Genomic DNA, 18,879 nt, shown 5'->3' with positions numbered 1-18,879 from the left:
TTCTAGAAGTCCACAGCAACCTTCCCATGAGGTTAATTCCTTTAACTCTGAGCATGGTTTACAACAGTAACAATAATTAAAATCACTTCACAGTGTAGGAATCCTGTGCTCACCCTCTTTTTGAGTTCTTTCTGTCTTTGATTCTCCAAGACCAAAGTACTCTGTTGCTCTTCTGTTGCTGTTGTATGTCTCTATGGCCGGTTACAAACCGGCATTTGGGACGTCCGGAGGACGTCCCATTTTAAAAAGGGGGCGTCTCTTCTAGACGCCCCTGGGCCTAATACGGACTCCGTCCGTACAAGATGGCGCCGGCCCTTCTACATGGCCAGCGCCATCTTTGCGTATCGGACGCTGAGCATCTGTACGCGTCGCGTCCTTTGTGATGTAGCGAGTGCGCCCCTGGCGCCTCGCTACGTCGCAAACGCGACTCTAAAAGAAGCTCCATTTTGGAGCTTCTTTTTCGGTCCGCAAGGGAGCCACACCGTGTGAAGGCTCCGGCTCCCCTGCGGACTAACCGGCGGTGGCGGCAGACCGGTTTGTATCCCGCCTAAGTCAATTCCAATTTATGGTAACCTTAAGGTGAACCTATCACGGGATTTTTTGATGCTTACAATGTGTTACTTGCTCAAGGTCACCCACTGGTTTTCCATGGTGGAACAGGGATTCAGACTCTGGTCTCCAGAGTCTTAGTCCAACTGCCAAACTACAATGCCATGCTGGCTGATACTGATTGTAACACACCCCAGAGCTATCCCACTTGCTTCACCTAATTCATAGCCCCCCAAACATTATGGCAATAGCATAAGCAAGAACAACAGCACAGGAGAGGTGGGATGTATGCATAAGTGACACGGCACAGATAGTAGTGGCCTCTCCTTTATTTATGTAAAAAAACTGGTCTTACATGAACACATACAAAAGATCTGCCCACTGATTATGCGGACTCATTTTATATACCACATATAATTTTTGAGTGATCTGCATTTCTTGAATGTAACTTCTGGCATGGAAATAACTAAAAATGCTCCCCATTGAAAAGCACTTGCCTGGTCCATTTGCAAGCCGTTGCTTTCTGTGGAAACAACTCTCCATTTAATTCCACTTGCTTCCTAGAGGTCCAGAGAAGGAGACGGAGGGACGGAAGTGGTATTTCCCCTTTTCCATCCTTCCTTATGGCCCCATACATTTTACCCTTGACTTATCCACGGGTCATATCAAAATCCAGGATTTTGACCCTGAAACCTTCCCTCAACTTATACATGAGGTCGACTTATACATGAGTATATATGGTAATGGGCACGTGCTCATGGCGCGTGCCCCACAACACAGTGCATGCACAAGCCCTATTACTTCTAGGGGTTTGAGCATACACATTTTTTCCTTTACACAGAGTTTCGACAGTGGAACACACTCCCTAGGAGAGTGGTAGAGTCTCCTTCTTTGGAGGTCTTTAAACAGAGGCTGGATGGCCATCTCTGAGGGGTGGTTTGATTATGTGTTCCTGCATGGCAGTGAATTGGAATGGATGGCTCTGGTGATCCCTTCCAACTGTATAATTCTATTATTCTGTCTATTATTTAAAACCCTGCTGACATTAGTATATACATGACAATTACATGCCTAATATACAAATCTATTTAACAATGTCTTTACAAGGTGAGAAATTTCTAGTTGAAAAACCAAGGATGGAAAGGAAAACAATGTGTTGATGTATAAGTTAATACATGCTACAAAGCCCACACCAAATACATTTTTGCAAATATTTTCATGAGAGGCTCTTGGATCAGCTCTTGGCCTGCCATTGTAACTATAAGACATTGTGGTCTAACAGCCAAGGCTACACATGCAAGTGTAGATTTCATTGAACAGTTATCCCTTGTGCAAAGCCATCTACAGACTGACAAGGCAGATATAAGGCCCTTGTTTGAGCTTGCGACTAGAGAAAATATCTTGGCTCAAAATCATTTAAGCCCTATTTCATAGCAGGACACAAATAAAGATTTAGAAGGACATGTTGGGGAAGGTCTGCCCATGATTCTGAAAAAGGGTTTTCTTATTTTGCAGAGTGAGTGGGGCACTGTTCTACTTTCAGCAGTCTACTCATCTGCCTGGATATAAATCCTTCTCACCTATGACAACATGGCAAATGCTTCATTGTATTTTTATATGTCACAAGTATGGCTAAAAGGAGTCTTTAACACTAAAAAGTTCCATCTTTTTCATAGGAGAACCCTCTCGAATACATTGAACAAAATGCAGCTAATAAATGCCAGGATCAACAGGACTTCAAAGCAGGGTGAATTTGATTTAAATCAATTTGATTTAAATCTAGATTTAAATTGCTGATCAGAAAGACTCGATTTAATCATGTGATTTTCCCTCTCCCTCAAAAAGGGGACTATTCCTTGCTATAAGCTTAAAAAATATTTTACACCATTCAGAGTTACCAAAGACTCATTCTTGCTGATATAGGCGCGGTACAGACTGCTCAAAAAGTGCGGCCTGCCAATGTCTATTTTTCCACCGGAGGGAAGCCTCAGCCGCCAAACAGCATGGCTTCCCACTGGCAGAAAAAGATCCCACAAAAAGTGGGTTCTTTTTACGCCGCAGAGGTGGCGTAACAAGTGTGCCACTAGTGCAGTCGTTACATAAGTGACTCATGGTGGCGCGTGGACGCCGCACGACACTTAGGTAACAATGGTGGTGCCCATGTATACAGGGCACCGCCATTGTTACACCCTCGACACGTGCGAGGGTTGAGGGGCGTGTGGGGGCTCCCTCGCACGTGACGAGGGCACCACAAAGGGAAGTATGTACTGAGCCATAATCTTAATATTTACAACCAGATGAAGCTTTCATTTTTAAAATATCAGCTTTTCAGATTAGTTTTACAAAAAATACTGATTTGGTTACAGCGATTCCCAAAATTTGGTGCTCCAGGTGTTTTGGACTTCAGCTCCTAGAAGCCACATCCATCTTCGCCAATGGTCTGGAATTCTGGGAGCCAAATTCCAAAACACCTGGAAGGCCAGAGTTTGGGAATCACGGGATTATACTATTGGAAACATATTAGATCATAGATAATTATGAACATTTGAATATCACTGCAAAAACCTATATTAAGAGAGACACTGTTACATCAAACCACAGGAGCATCTAGTCAACTTTTCATTCTCCACTGTAATCAACTAGAGTGTTGCAGGGAACTAACAATGATCTAATTAAGTATGTGAAAGCCTAGAGGGAAAAAAATCTGGAAGGGGGAAATATTCCCCCTAACTATCCCCCTATGAACCTTTTTGGTTTTTTCTTTTCTATTTTTAAAGACGAGTAAAATATTCAAGACACTATTAATATCTGACCTTTCCTCTCCAACTGTTCAGATTCCTTCAGCTTCAGCAGGTTGTGAAAAAAATGATCTAAAGTTTAGAAATACATCAGGTCAAGTAAGAACTGATATATGAAAAATCACAGAAACTTGTTTCAATTCAGGAAGCCTTGGGTTTTTAGACATACGTGAAAATAATAAAAATGATAGATCAGAAACATCAGAAAGATTTGGCTGCGGCAGGTTAGAAAATCAAACTAGTTATAGAGAAACTTTACTTAAAATTAGTAATTTCCTTTGTTAGCTCCCCCCACCCACCCATTTCTAAAGCTCATATTCTGAAAACAAGTGCTGTCTGTACCTACTAGTTGACACTGTGGGGTTAAGAATACATAACTTTCTTTGTTATACTGGAATGGTGATGGCTTCATCTTTAACTTTCTCAGACTTGTCATAAGTTAGCAAAACAACGCTCTCTTGGTTGCTGCTGGCCCCCACATTACCATCAGCCATTGAGCTGTCCATGTATTCAGACAACCACTTGGATTTAGAAATGCTGAACTAAGCACATTTAAAAGTAAACATAGTTAGTATATTTGTTTTATCTGAATAAACTATACTTTAAAATTGAACACATTAAAACATGATAATTCTATATGTAAACCATGTTATATATAATATTACATTCTTAAATAAGGGACTTTTGATCTGCAATAGATAAATATACATAGATTAATAGATGTATGTGCTAAACAGTATTTTGTATTTTTCCTCAAAATTTCCCTGCAATTCAATTTTACATTCCTCCCTAAAAATAATCCAAGAAACAGTTTCTTTCAATGTCCTCAAAATTTCAAGAAAGTTTACATCTCTACACTGTACCTTTTGTGCAGTCTGACACTATATAGACCTGAACATAAAAAAACAACACTTTCCATTACACCATTTTACAAAATCTTTAGGAAACTAAAGCTTGGGCAGGGGGCCTAAATACTCTAAAAGCACCAGCTCCTGTCTGTTATTGGAAGCTAGGTAAGGTCAGTCCTGATTAGTACTTGGATGGGACACTGCCAAGGAATATCAGACACTGTGGCTATATTTCAGAGGAAGAAACTGACAAAAGTACCTCTGAGTATGCCTTCTCTAAGAAAACCCTATGAAATTCATGGTAAGAAAATGCTCCATAATACAGTGCACCCTCGTTATACGCGAGTGTGCTATACGTGGTTTTGAGCTTACGTGCGCATCCCATTTAGATAAATAGGGGGTGTGTGCCCATGGTGCGGGCTTGCGTGCTGCCACACCACCACACACACGAGCCCCATTCAAGTTAATGGGGCTCAAGCATACGCGGAATTTGCCTTACTTGGGGGGTCCAGAATGGATCCCCCGCGTAAGGCAAGGGTCCACTGTACATATCTCTCGATGGGCTTTCCCCCAAAGCTTAGAAACTAATTATAGCAGATCCTGCAGACCAGGAGGACATCAGTCAAGTTTTCCATGTGGCTGAAAGCACAAAAGGTACTTTTTCACAGTGGAAGAAACATTATCTCATTTTAGTTTAAGTATACCTGTACATTCAGTCTCACATTTCAGAGAGGCATCACTTAATACTATGAGAAATTTCAACAGGGTTGCTGCCATTGTTATTTATTGATACAGTGAAATAAGTATTCATTTCTAATGTTATATTTGTATCTTTCTCAGTGGCTTTGGTGGCTTACACAAACATTCTAATCTGATCCTTGCAACAAACCTATGGATATAAATTATACAACTCAGGATCCAGTCATGTGCCACTACTCCTTTTTCTAGAATCAACACTCTCCCTTCTTTCTGCAGTCCCCCATACACCTAAAATCTGCTCTAGAGATCTCAAAACCATATGGCACATGGTTCTGCCAATGCAGAGGGCTGTAGAAGTAGATGAAATACCAAATTCTGCTTGAGCTGAAAATGGAAATACACCACTGGATATTGGCAATGAACAGCAATTTGCCAAAACTGCACATAAGACTTCATGAATCATCACAAATGTAACCATGTTTTATCGAGACACAAATCTAAGGCTCTGCAAGTCCAAGTCTGCACAAGTTAACCACCACATAGAGTTGGGGGAGGGGGAGTCATATCCAGGCAAACACAAACTCATATCCTCTCTCATCTGCTTCTCATCCCCAGTCTCAGATGGCAATGTCCAAACTAAGGCAAGCCATGTTTGCTTCAAACAGTACCTCTCACTCTGTATATTGCCTTCTGTGAGCATTGAAGAGGAGTGGAAGGCAGACAAGTTTTCAGAGCAGAAGCCTTTTTCTTATAATTGTGTGATGGTGTGAAATTAAGGTGGGGAAACCTGACAAGAATTTTAAAATACAAAGTGGACACTTGACTGCAGCTATCAAAGTTTTCCTCTACTTTTTCTAATTTAAGAATTCAGACTTAGGTGTAACAGACATTTCATAATGCATAGAAATGTTCACCTTCTTATCATTTTTTAAAGAATTACAAGTTTATACAGCAGCCTTCTCCATACCTAGTGCCTCCTAGACGTTTGGGATTTCAATTTCAATAAGGCTAGGAGTTGTTATCTGAAGCATCTGGAGTACATAGGCCAATCAATATCTCTCAACCATCAGAGTCCTAATGTACCAAAATGTATGCTGTTGCTTTTTTGCACTTTACCTCCCAGAAGCTATCACTGGAAACCTCTACTCCAACAGAATCATCGTACGAGCCAGACATCTCAACGTGCTGCTTGCAATCCGGTGTCTGTTTCTTCAAATAAAACAGTTCTTCAAAGTCTGTAGGGAGTAAGCAAAGAGATTGGCTAGAGTAAGAACTGAGCTTATTCACTAATACAATCAAGATAAATCTTTGTCATATTTATTTTAGGTTTTAGATCTTTGCCAGATATAATTCCAACCCTGCCCCCCTTAAAGTACAGGACAAAAATTAAATGCCAAAAACATTGTCCGGGGTTTATATTCAGATTAAGCTGAAACATGAATTTGCAACCTGCCCCCCAGAGTCACAGGCTAATGCTCAAACCACTCCATCACAGACAGAATCCATTCAAATTCTAACTAAAATTCACCAACAAATATGGAAAACAAAATAATAACCAGCAGATCAGAAACACTCAACATATATTCCAGTCCTCAAAAAAGAGAACACCAGGGGTTATAGTAGCCACTGAGCAACTGAATGAGTCTCTCAGGCAGGCAAAGTATTACTCAAAATTTTACAAAAAAGAGTTTTGTCATATATGGAGTGAGAAATGTCAGAGGCCCAAATTGGGTTCAGAAAAAGAAGAATCACTAGAGATCATATTGTAAACATACCTTGGATAATAAAGAGCACAAAAAAATTAAAGAAAATCAGTCTGTTTTATACATTATAAGCAACCCTTTGATTCTTTATATCATGAAAAGCCACAGATTGTTCTTAAAATGTGTATCACACAACATTTTATTGTCCTGATGCATAACCTATATTCAGCTCAAGATGCCACTTTGAGGGCAGAATATGGAAAAAAAGATTTGGCAAGGGGGTCCGATAAGGCTGCATTTTATCACTCTCGCGTTTTCATTTACACACTGAACATACTAAAGAGAAAGCTGGATTAAATTTAGAGGAAAAAACATCAGCAATTTAAGATATACAAATGACATCTTCCTACTAACAGAAAATAGCAAAGATTTGGAACTACTGAAGCAAGTGAAACAAAAAAGTGAAAAGCAAGATTAAGGAATAGCAATATCTAGATACTATATTTTCTGGCATATAAGACTACTTTTTAACCCAGGAAAATCTTCTCAAAAGTCGGGTGTCGTCTTATACGCCAGGTGCTGAAACTTCCGAGCAGGACTGGAGAATCTGCGGCCGCCGCATATGGTGGGGGAAGCTCAAAAATGGTCGTGGACACATCCCCGCTGTATGCGGCGACAGTATGAAAGCAGCCAGAGCAGTACTGTACAAGTACAGTAGAGGAAAATCCACTGACCAGGATTTGTGGAAAGAAGTGACTATCTGTTCAACTTGTATACAGAACATATTATAAGAAAAGCAGGCTTGGACACAGAAGAATGAGGAGTGAAAATAGGAGGAAGGAACATGAACAATCTAAGACATGCAGATGACACCATAGCACTAACAGAAAACCTCAAAGATCTGGAACACCTACTAAGGAAGATCAAAGAAGAAAATGCAAAGGCAGTCTTAATGGTGAATATAAAGAAAACAAAAATAATTACCACTGAGGACCTTCACAAGTTCAACCTAGACAATGAAGAAATAGAAATAGTAAAAGAATTCCTATACCTGGGATCAAACATTGACAGAAATGGAGACTGCAGTTAGGAGATCAGACGAAGTTTAAGAATGGAGAGCGTGCCTATGAATTAGAAAAGATTCTAAAATGTAAAGATATATAACTGAGCACAACAGTTAGACTCATACAAGCCATCATATTCCCTATTACCATGTATGGCTGTGAGAGCTGGACAGTTGAGAAGATAGGGGAAAAAATCACTTCATTTGAGATGTGGTGCTAGAGAAGAGTGCTGAGGATCCCATGGACAGCCAAAAGGACAAACAAATGGGTCCTAGAGCAGATCAAGCTGAAAACCTCTTTAGAAGCCAAAATGACCAAACTGAGGCTGTCGTACTTCGGACACATCATGAGGAGGAAGGACTCATTGGGAAAAAACAATAATGCTAGGAACGGTGGAGGGAAGTAGCAAGAAAGGAAGGCCACATGCCAGATGGATGGACTCTATTAAAGAGGTATGGGGTTGCAGGAATTAAGCAGAGCAGTGGAGGACAGAGGGTCTTGGAGATGTCTCATCCATAGGGTCATCATGAGTCAAGATCAACTCAGGCACAGTTAACAACAACAAACACACACAATAGCACCCAGCATGCTTGTAATTATTTCAACAGTTACAGATCTGGAACTCTTCCCACACACTGTGCTACATGCATGAAGAAAGCTGGAATCTCTGGCAAATGCTACTGACAAGTGTGCCAAATGAATTCTGCCCCCTCTTGTACACCTTATTCAGAATAACATTTTCCTTTCACGTCAGAAACCCAAGAGTGCTGTGCCATCTTATCATCATCTGCTTTAAAGAGCAACTGACAAAAGAGAGAGTTCAATGACACCATAAAAATGAATTTGCTGAACAGCATGCATGAGCAAAAAATATATGAAGTAGACAGCTAAATTGTGGAATATAAACACACACAAAAGCACACACACTAGAGATAATAAATAATGATATGAAGCAATTGAAAAACATTTGAAGGTCAATGCTCTAAGCATCCCATCTCCATTGCACATAGATTACTGTTTAGAGTAAACAAATATTCTTCAGCAGGTTTGTTTCCTCCTACCCTATGCAAAGCTAGAATTGCTTCCATATGAACTGACAAGGGCAATTTTGTGAACTGGACATAATTGTCATCTCAAATCATTTTCATTTCATAGTCAACTGTAGCAATATAGACTGCCAGGTTGGATAGACTAGTAAACTATTTGTAAGAGAAGCCTATTTGCAAGGCAAATTTCACCAGATGAGTGTGCTAAGGAATCTCCTTATTAACCTCTGATCTCTGGTAGGAACATTATTCTCCTGCCTATATTCTCTATTTGGAAGCCATATAGGGAAAATCCTTATTGTCACTATTAGAAACAAGAGGGCGATTCATCATTCAGCATGCAAGCAGGGGCTTTGCTCCTTCCTTTGCATGGACAAAGGAGATTATTGCACAGGAAATACGTGCCAGGATAGATGTGGGTCATACCCGTCTGGAACGGATCGTATCGCACTGCCAGGAGCCCGGGCAATAGGCAGCCCATATCCAACCCAGGCTTTTCCAGCAGCTTTTCATGAATGCAATGTTCCCATTCTTGAAAAGCTGCTGGAGAAGCCCAAGATGGATACTCCTCCCAGAGGTGCGATAAAATCCAGATGGTTACAACCCGTGTCTATCCCAGCCTGGATTTCCTGTGCGATAAGCTCCAATGTCAAAATGGATGCTACAAAGGTGCTACATGATATTATGAGGAAGAGCTTAAAGCAATGCCCTCTGTCCCTTCAATCTTACCCAACTCCCACCTCCTCAAACAAAACAGTATTTGGTGCATGATCTGACACATGTTGCCTGGGAATGCTCCCATGACATTAAGTTTCTGAAGAACCATATAAAGCAGGGGTAGGCAACCTTTTTGAGCCAGGGGCCGGGTTGCTGTCCCTCAGACAACTGGGGGGCTGAACTCAAAATGGCGCCCAGAGCGGCGTGGAAGCTGCGGCGGGGGCGGCAATCGGCGGCAGGACCGGGCTGGGGCCGGTCCCAAGGCCTCGCCGGGCCAGATCCGGCCCGCGGGCCGTAGGTTGCCGACCTCTGATATAAAGTCTCTGAAGTAACATACAACATCCTAAAGGCAATAAGCAAGGATACCCTCCAAGAGTTAGTTAAAAAAAAAAATCACCCCAACCTCAGGCCATTGTCTCACTGTAATATTGCATGAACAAGGCTTTAACAACAAAATTTGTTACTTATCTACATTATATATGTTTCTCCCTGAATAGGCTGATTACAAAGTGAGGTTTATCAAAACAGTTTTAATAAAGCAATATTTAACAGAAATAAAGGTATATAAGTCGCTGCAAAGATGGAAGCCAATTATTTAGCTCACTAATTGCTTTAGTGAATAAGAGGGTAAAGTGTAGTTGTTTGGGGTGGGGAAACCTAATACTTTCAAAATGGTAGTTTTAGATATTGTTTACTTAGTTATTTGGTGCTGGGAAAAAGCAAAGTTTCCAAACTATGTATATAATACCTTCTTTAACATTACAGGTTTTATACGGCTATGGATATATATGTATGATCTTTAATATTTCAGCCTATGACTACGTACTGTTAATATGTCACAGGAAACTGAGATTAGTAAATAGTGTACTGAATACACAGAATTAAGGGTTGGTTTTTTTTCATTTACAACTTTCTAATGGATATACAAATTTAGGCATAATATCAATTGTAAAGTATGTACATAGCACTAGTGCCACACAGCGAGAAAGCAGGAACAAACATCTTTAAGGAAATATTATGAAGTCATAGCAACAGTTACACCAGAAAAATCTCTACTTCCATGGGACTTCAAAAAAAGAAGATACTGAAATACCAACATTAAGCTAGCAGTGAGTCATACTAGTCTCCTACAATATAATGATTAAAAGAACAGCCAGTGCTTTAACACAGCTGATTTCAGGATTTGACTTCACCCTCTCCTTAGCACAAGAAAAATGATCTTGGCATTTGTCCTAATTTTCAACAGTAGATATCTATCTTGTTAACATTTGAAATCAGTCCACATTATTTTTTTAAAAGAAGATGGTCATTCATTTAGCTTCAGTTTCAGAAAAAAGAGCCACATTGTTTTAAAAGTATGGTTATACTAGTATGCAGAATACATATGGGGTAACATTAGTAAGCCCTCTTACCTTTCAACCCCTGAGGCAGTACATTTTCAAATCATTTAACATTCTGAGAATAAAATATACGTTCTTCCTTTAAGGTGAAGGCTCAAATCCAGCACAGATATAGGCATACTTAGATCAACTAATCTCACTGGATTTAAGCAAGCTTAACTCTGTGTTAGATTTAGGATTATATTCAGTGAACTGTTGAACTGAACAATGGGCACTCTTCAAAAAAAACAGTAAACCAAGATACTCTTTGGAGAAGAAAAGGTTTTGGTTTTTTTTGAAAAGGACTAGGAACCTATTTACTCTTTTAGACTATTTAAAACATTACCTTAAGATCTACTCTCCTTCTTTAGCTATACCACTTCAGCCTAGTGATGGCTGTCTTAGTCACATGGATGTTCAAGTACCATTAAATACAGTGGCATAGTATAACGGTGCACCTTATATAAAATGACAACATCAAACTTTACTTTATGGAATTTTTAAAAAAGTATTTTCAAGCCATGGATGGTTGGATCCATGAGGAAAGAATTCATGGATACTGAGAGCTAACTTTAATACACGCTTTAATTACATCCATTTTGGATTAATACAACGTAAATGGGGATGCTCTTCAAGAACATTTGGAAGCTTCATATGGTCCAAATAATTGAAGCAAAATTGAAAATGCGAGCACATAACTCTCCTGTTAACACAGCTCACTTCGCTGTCACCCTGTTTTCATGCGCAATTCAAGGTGTTGAATTATGACCTATAAACTCCTATATGTTATGCTAACTGAACCACTGTATGTTCCCATATGAGCCTGCCCAAGCTCACTCTCTGAGGGAGGCATTTAACAGACACATTTAGCGAGAATGATGGAGAGGGCCTTCTTTGTAGCTGCTCTCAGACACTATAACTTCTTTTTTTCCCTTTTATCTTGTAAGTTGCCTTGCACCCCAATTTTGGAAGGAAAGCTGTATACAAATAAAGTGAGATAGATCAGTTGCTGTGATAGGGCTGGATACTGAAAGCAGAAAGGCAAGCAGCCAGAGGTAGTAAGCAAGTAAGTAAAAAAGAATTATACAGGGAGGAAGCTAACAAACTATGGGGCAGCAAGAACATTATGAAACTGAAACATGATCATAAACTGCCTCAGAATAAGGTGTCTGAAACACAGGATGACTGTGATAGCACAAGAGTTCTAGGGTGTGCTTTAGCAGTGGCAGTACTTGGTTGGTATCCACTTCATAAGGTACATCATTTCACTATATCATGTATGAGTCCTCTGAGAAAGATTGGAGGATGATAGATAATGACAGTTCCCAGTGGCCATTTCCTATTAATGAACTAGAGCAGTGGTCTTTAACCTATGGTCCATGGATCCCTGCATTGTTACGATCTTCTCACAGGGAGTCCATGAAGGTTTGAAGAACTGTTATGAGCTGGGACGTCTAAGCTGCCAGAGCAAAGTAACAGTCCCTATTCACCAGCTCTCTGCCCATGAAGGAGACAGAGGCTGAAGTTTTGCCAATCTGGGGACCCCAAAATTGATACAAAATTTCCTCTTAGTAGAGGGATCTAAGGATCATCACAAAGACCCATATCTGATTGTAGTGACTCTGGAGTTGCCACATAAAAGCACAGACTGGACAGCAGGACCTGATCACCATTTTACCTGGCTGCAATGCTATTTCCCTAACAAATATTTCAAACTCTGTGGAAGCTACTCTCTAAAGGCATCTCTAAGAAAATTAAAGAAAGGCCTCCAAAGATTCACTTCATTTCTCTCAACTAGTCTTCTGAAAGATAGCTTTATATGTAAGGTGAAGCCTACTGTGTTAATATAATATTGTATTTTGTCTGCTTCATTTCTTTCTCTTTGGCATTTTGGTGGAACTGAAGACTAAACCATATTTTTAAAAGAAATCATTTTTTGAAATAACCAAGTCTTTCTAAACATTTTTTAAAAACTTTTGTACATTTAAATTATTCATTTTTGAAGGATATCAGCCTTGTTTAATCTATCTTTATATCTGGCCAGTTGAAACTGAACACTGGCATTTCTACTGTATTAAGAAAAACAGGAGAGAATTTAGTTTCTAGAATTGAACATACTGGAGTATAATCATGATGAGTCTCAGAAAGCTGAAGATTGCTGGGAAGGACATGGTGTTTGTGAACTGTTAATTCAAAAACAAATTTTTAAAGAATTACAGTGATGGCCAAAACCAGAGAGTTCAACAGTGCAGAGGAGAGGAGAAAGGAAAAGTCTCTGTTGCCACCAGTGTAGCTACGATAATTCCAGTGAGAGGCTTGGAAAAAAAGGTGAGCTACTAGGATGCCCATCCTATCAGGCAAGGTATGGGAGAGCTGAGTGTAGAGCCCACTCCTTTCTCCCTGTATAACTCTTTTCCCTCCACAAGTAGCTTCTTCCAGTTGTGGGTTGAGAAAGAAAGCCACCCCTTTGAACAGACCAAGTCTCGTCCGATTTCTGAAAATAAGTAGGGTCAAATCTAGTTAAACACTTGGATGACAAACCATCAGGGAACATCAAGGATCTGCAAGTAGGGAAAGGATCTTGCCTGGAGATCCTGGAAAGCCATCTCTGGCAATTGTAGTTGACAGTACTGTGATCAAATTCATATGATTAATTTAAACAAAAAGGGCATGTAAACTTCTCTGCGCTTCTCACGCCTCCCCTTCTGGGCTAGAATTATATAAACTTTATACTATGCTATAATAACATTCTTGTGAAGTGCAGGCTGCCCCCATGTTTGATGCACTTGAGGATTTTAAATCTTGAGTTAAGTCCTGGTGGCCCACAGCAACAAATGGTTTTTAAAGGGGGTCTGTGATGAATAAAAGGTTAAGAAACACTAAACTAGAGAACTGTAAGACCTTCAGGATAATATCTAACAGGATCAAGGGTATACAAAGTTCAATTCCATATTCACCATATGCCCACACAAACTTCCAACATGCTACAATGACTGCCTCTTTCAAGAGTGCTAGCAGAGGGAGATGAGCTGGAAGCCATACTGTTACCATCAACAGCCATTCCAAAAGACTGTAACAGAGAGAGGAGAGAAGGAAAGCAGGTCCATTCAGGACTGCTGAAAAAGTTATTTGCTTTTTTCTTCTTTCCTCCCCACCCATTTTTCCATTTGTCTTTTTAGACTGCAAGCCTGTGAGAAAAACTGCCATATTTTTATTGAGTGTATGCAAACTGTTCCAGAAACATTTTTTTGGCTGAGGAGCAGGACAAAAATACTTTAAATAAACAAATGATGAAGATTAATTTATAATAATTTAAGTTTAAGGGCACCATTAGAAAGGAGGCTTGAAAATAGAAGTTGCATTTCTATGCACACCTACTGGGTAGGACAGCCAATAAGCACATGATGAGTCACTTCTGAACACACACATTTAGGACTGGCATTAAATATTTTTATGTACTTTCAAGTCAGTTCTGACTTATGCTGCTCCCAAGCTGACCACTGCAAGGGAGAAGCTTCTCCCCAGAGAGGAGGGACTTTCAATCCTTCATCCAGGCAAAGAAAGACGCAGCCTGTGGGTGTAAAGGGTTTACAGAGGCAGCATGCTCTGGACTGGAGACTGGTGTGGACCAGGAAAGGGAGATATTTTAACTGCAGGAGCAACTCCAAGACAAAGGTATCTTTCTAAGAATTCAGGACAGATATTCCTTCCCCAGAGACACCATCATCATCATCATCATCTATTATTATTGCTATTGTTGTTGTGTTTATACCCCGTTCTTTCAAAATGCTCTCAGAGTGGAAGACATGTCTTCCCAACAGTTTCAAGTGTCCACGCTCACACAATTTTTTTCTTCTGCTACCTCTTCTCTTAGCCTGTCTGATGAAAGAAAGCAGGAGCAGCAATACAACTCCAACTTGCTAGCCAAGTCCCAGCAAAGCTCACAAAGCTTAAGCAGTGTCCCAAATTTGCAAGCTCCTTTTTGCCACCACTTCTCCCCCATCTCCATGTGCTCTAACTCTGCTCCAGCCTGTCCCAAAATGGTGTTGCTCTAAGCCACAGAAGTGATGCCCTGTGCCCCAGCCTCGCATGAGTTCCCCTATTGTCACTACTAGCGAAAGACGCTTGTAAGGGAGTGAACTCACATAGGCAGACAGAGTGGGAGACATAACCACACAAAATGATTAGCTAGGTCATGTGGTGGTTTTCTGGGAACCCTGAAAAGATGTTTTATGCCTACCATGGTCCTAAAGGCTACTGGTTCCCCTTGTCTTTCTTGCACACCAATACTTTGACTGAAGGCCCTCTTGCCACCCCCTTTTCCCCTCATAGACTCCCTGCTGCCTCCTTTCCACCACATCGCCACCCCCTTGACCCTTCAACCACCCACTTTGGGAATCACTGTTTTAAAGCTTAGACTGTGTGGTTTGCCCAAGATCAGCCAGCTGATCCATAGTACAACTAGTTCTAGTTAAGCCCATCCAAAAAAACCCTGCCTGTACGCTTCCTTCCAGTCATGATTCGAACATACAGTACTGATATCCAAACATACTTATCTATACTTAACACATATCTAGAATATTTATAGTACTTACATAAAGCAAGAGCTTTGGGACCCTAAAGGGACCAGATCCATCTGATCTTGGTAAGTATGCAGAATTATTTTACAAAAAAGCATTTCCCTGTCTGGATGCTCAAATGAAATCTATCACACTGTAGTAAGATCTGTGTCAGAATCCACCTTCAGTCAGGCATTCAGGGTGTATTCTGCCATGAGGTTTGTATAGATTAGATTAGATTAGGATAGATAAGGATAGATAAGGATAGATAAGGATAGATAAGGATAGATAGATAAGGATAGATAAAGATAGATAGAAAGATAGATAAAGATAGATAAAGATAGATAGATAGATAGATAGATAGATAGATAGATAGATAGATAGATAGATAGATAGATAGATAGATAGAGAGATAGACAGACAGACAGACAGACAGACAGATAGATAGATATAGAGAGAGAGGAAGAGAGGGAGAGAGGGAAGGAGATAAATAGATAAATAGAAAAACAGATCGATAGATCGATCGATCAAGATAGATAGATAGATAGATAGACAGACAGATAGATAGACAGTCACTTTGAGAATAGGGGGGATGCCGCCATGAGGACTAAGCCGGATGGTCACGTAGTGCTTGGCAGTTAGGCAGTTTTATGAGGGGTTGTTGGGAATCTGAAACCAAAGATGTATACAGCCTTAGATCTCTACTTGATAGAAGAGCCAGGAACCAAATGGCCAATATCCCCGCCTCCTTTCCCCCTTCAGACCAATGAGAGAAATTCTACATCAAAGGCTGAAACGTAGGGAATTGGGGAATTGTAAGGTTCTGTATCTATTTGGAACTCCTCAGTTTCAACAAAGACGTGGCAGGAATACTTCCACTCAAGTCCTTACAATAAACTTTCTGATTTACCTGAAGTTTGTCGTGGATTTTTGGTCAGAATAATTCCAAGTCTGAACAGATGGGCAGCACTTAGATTGAAATATGATATACACATCAATGTGTCATTAGTTCTTACACAGGATCCTTGACTGAATAGAACACACTTCACACTAGACAATACTTTCTCCCTAACAACACTTTTATTTTCATTTTTTACTTCTCAGTTAGGATTTATTAACTGTATTTGAAGAATACAGATAATTGCCTCATGACAGGAGCTGTCACTGTGTAGCACTTCCTTCTCCAGAGACTGGGAGGAGGAAGAGGAAACTAACATGTAAAAGAAAGAAACTTACTTGATCACAGTTTACAAAGACTAATTCCAGCCTGGAAGCATGCTTGAATTACTCATCCTGAGCAGTCATCTTGTCACCTGAACCACAACCTGATCTAGCCAGGTTTACTGCACTAGCCCCCAGCAAACTAATGCACAGATATCAGAAAGAGCTTTGGGAAGGGTAGCTAACATTGTAATTCTGTTCACTCATTATGTAAGCATGTTCTATCAACACATGAAAAGGAAAGCACACTAGCCTCAGCCTCTCTGTCTCTGATGCTATCAGTCTTCTTACGTGGAGAGAGTGATGAATCTAAATAGCAGAGATTTCCTTATGTTTGGATTAGAGATGCAAAAGGCCAGGAAAAAAAAAACATGGAAAAATTCAGAAAAAAAGGTTTTTGTTATTTTTCTCCACCAAAGGCCTTGTTTTTCCAGAATGAATGGGTGATGGGATATTTTCTTTTAAAATGATGAATGCTTTAAGATCCTAAATTTGAAGGTCTTAAAACAGAGGCTAGATTGGCCATCTGTTTGGAGTGCTTTGATTCTGTGTTCGTCCGACTCTATGATTCTAAATCATGTTGTTAGTCCCAATTACAACCAACTGACCGAATCAATGAGACTTGCTTGCATTAGAGGTGGTGCAACTGTGGGAGGCTAGTGGGCCACATTAGCCTACAAAGAAGTCTTGAAAGCCACATATCCCCATCACACACCCACACCAATCCAAAATCATTTGACCTTATTTTAGAAAAAGAGCTCTCCTGGGCCTAAAATGGCTGAGAAGACCCCCATGCCCCTAGAGAGCATTTGGGGAGAAAAAATAATTTTGACCCTTGGGTGCATGGATTGAATTTTGTCACTCTCTGACCCACAGGCTGACTCATCATTCATCAACTGATTCAACAAGTCTACTCAAGTTTGGACTAAACAAAAGTACGGTATTCAGGCCAAAGTGTTCGTATTTATTCACACTACATTATTGCTAAAACTTTTCAGGAAGAAAGGTTTCATGCAAGACTATGTATAGCAGCCCTACTTTAAAAAGATTGGGTGTAGAGTAGGGCCAAAACAGCTGTAGCCAATGGGTACAAAATATGATACTGGCCCATGGCACATTAAGGGGGGAAATCTAGTTTTCCCATATCATATAGCCTAAGAAGCAGTGATGTATAGTATCACACCACTGTAATTCCTGTTTCTGGTTACCTTTCTCAGATCTCTTTATGAAAATGAATGTTTTATGTCTGTGTAACACTTTGCAGGAATAAAGCAGCCAAAGTTATTTTCTTTGTTTTATTCATGTTGACAGTTTTTTTTGTTCTTACTTCTGTTTGGGAGTGATTTTGAACTTTAAACTTTAATTCTGAAAAAAATGTAAAAAGTTTCCTTATAGCTTCGTGTTTATTACAGTTCAGAACCAACTGTACGAAAAATGAAACTGAAACCAGTAAATTCAATTGGTAATTATTTTCTGACCAATGCATGTTTTTAATATCCAACATAGCAATTTTAAGTCAAACCAAGTTGTAGTTAACTTATTTTATGTACCAAAAGCAACAAAGTGACTTTTAATCTGTAAAGAGTGCTGATATTGTATTGTATTGATTTTCAATCTGAAATTTTCTGTGGGTTTATCTTTTGCCAAAGTGGGGGGTGGGGACTTTTTTCCTCAGTACTTCAACATTTCTGGAAATTTTTCATCCCTAACATAGAACACAGAAAAATTAGATCCAAAATCACACAGGGAGTATTCCTGTAGATGCAGTTCACCTACTCAGACTCATGGTTCTCTACTGAAAGAGATCAGTGGATTCACATGTAGAGACATTACGATGTTGTGATCCCATCATACATAAATACTGTGATTCCATCATACATCCTATCTTACCAATGCTTACATAAAGAGTTGATAGTGTTTTTACATGTGGAAGTTTTCACTTCCTACCAGAACTTAAAATGGAGCTCTCAAGCACAGTTCAAAGGGTGATGCATTCTGCACATTCCCACAACCTCCCTTGTGAAGGAACATTTGGTGGCAATGTTTTCCTTAAAATACAGTGTTTGAAAAGAACAAGTTGCACAGATTACCCTTTCAGTCACTGATCTGATACTCTGAAAGCATTACTAAGAATTCAATTTTAACACAAACTGTAATGGAAAAAAAATATCCAACATATTACAAAAACACACAGCAAGTGTTGCAAATACTAAAGGCAGGCTTCCTCCACCACCGCCATTGCTTCATCCTCTGTTCTCCTGGGGGGGCTCCAACTGTCAAAATCCAACCAGTAGTA

The 18,879-nt window shown here is 39.9% G+C and overlaps 1 protein-coding gene across 4 annotated transcripts in view; it reads right to left on the bottom strand.

Moving 5' to 3' along the window:
- PACSIN2 (protein kinase C and casein kinase substrate in neurons 2) overlaps positions 1-18,879 on the bottom strand; it is a 68,966-nt gene that overhangs the window by 26,298 nt on the left and 23,789 nt on the right. For all 4 annotated transcript variants that reach the window (XM_042467590.1, XM_042467592.1, XM_042467593.1 and 1 more), the window contains one exon: positions 6,011-6,129. In XM_042467590.1, coding sequence (XP_042323524.1) covers positions 6,011-6,070 — 60 coding nt within the window. In that variant the 5' untranslated portion in view covers positions 6,071-6,129. The remainder of the gene's footprint in view (positions 1-6,010; positions 6,130-18,879) is intronic.

Source organism: Sceloporus undulatus, chromosome 5, assembly GCF_019175285.1.
Source record: "Sceloporus undulatus isolate JIND9_A2432 ecotype Alabama chromosome 5, SceUnd_v1.1, whole genome shotgun sequence".
Classification (NCBI taxonomy): domain Eukaryota; kingdom Metazoa; phylum Chordata; class Lepidosauria; order Squamata; family Phrynosomatidae; genus Sceloporus; species Sceloporus undulatus.
This window is presented reverse-complemented; position numbering and strand designations above follow the sequence as displayed.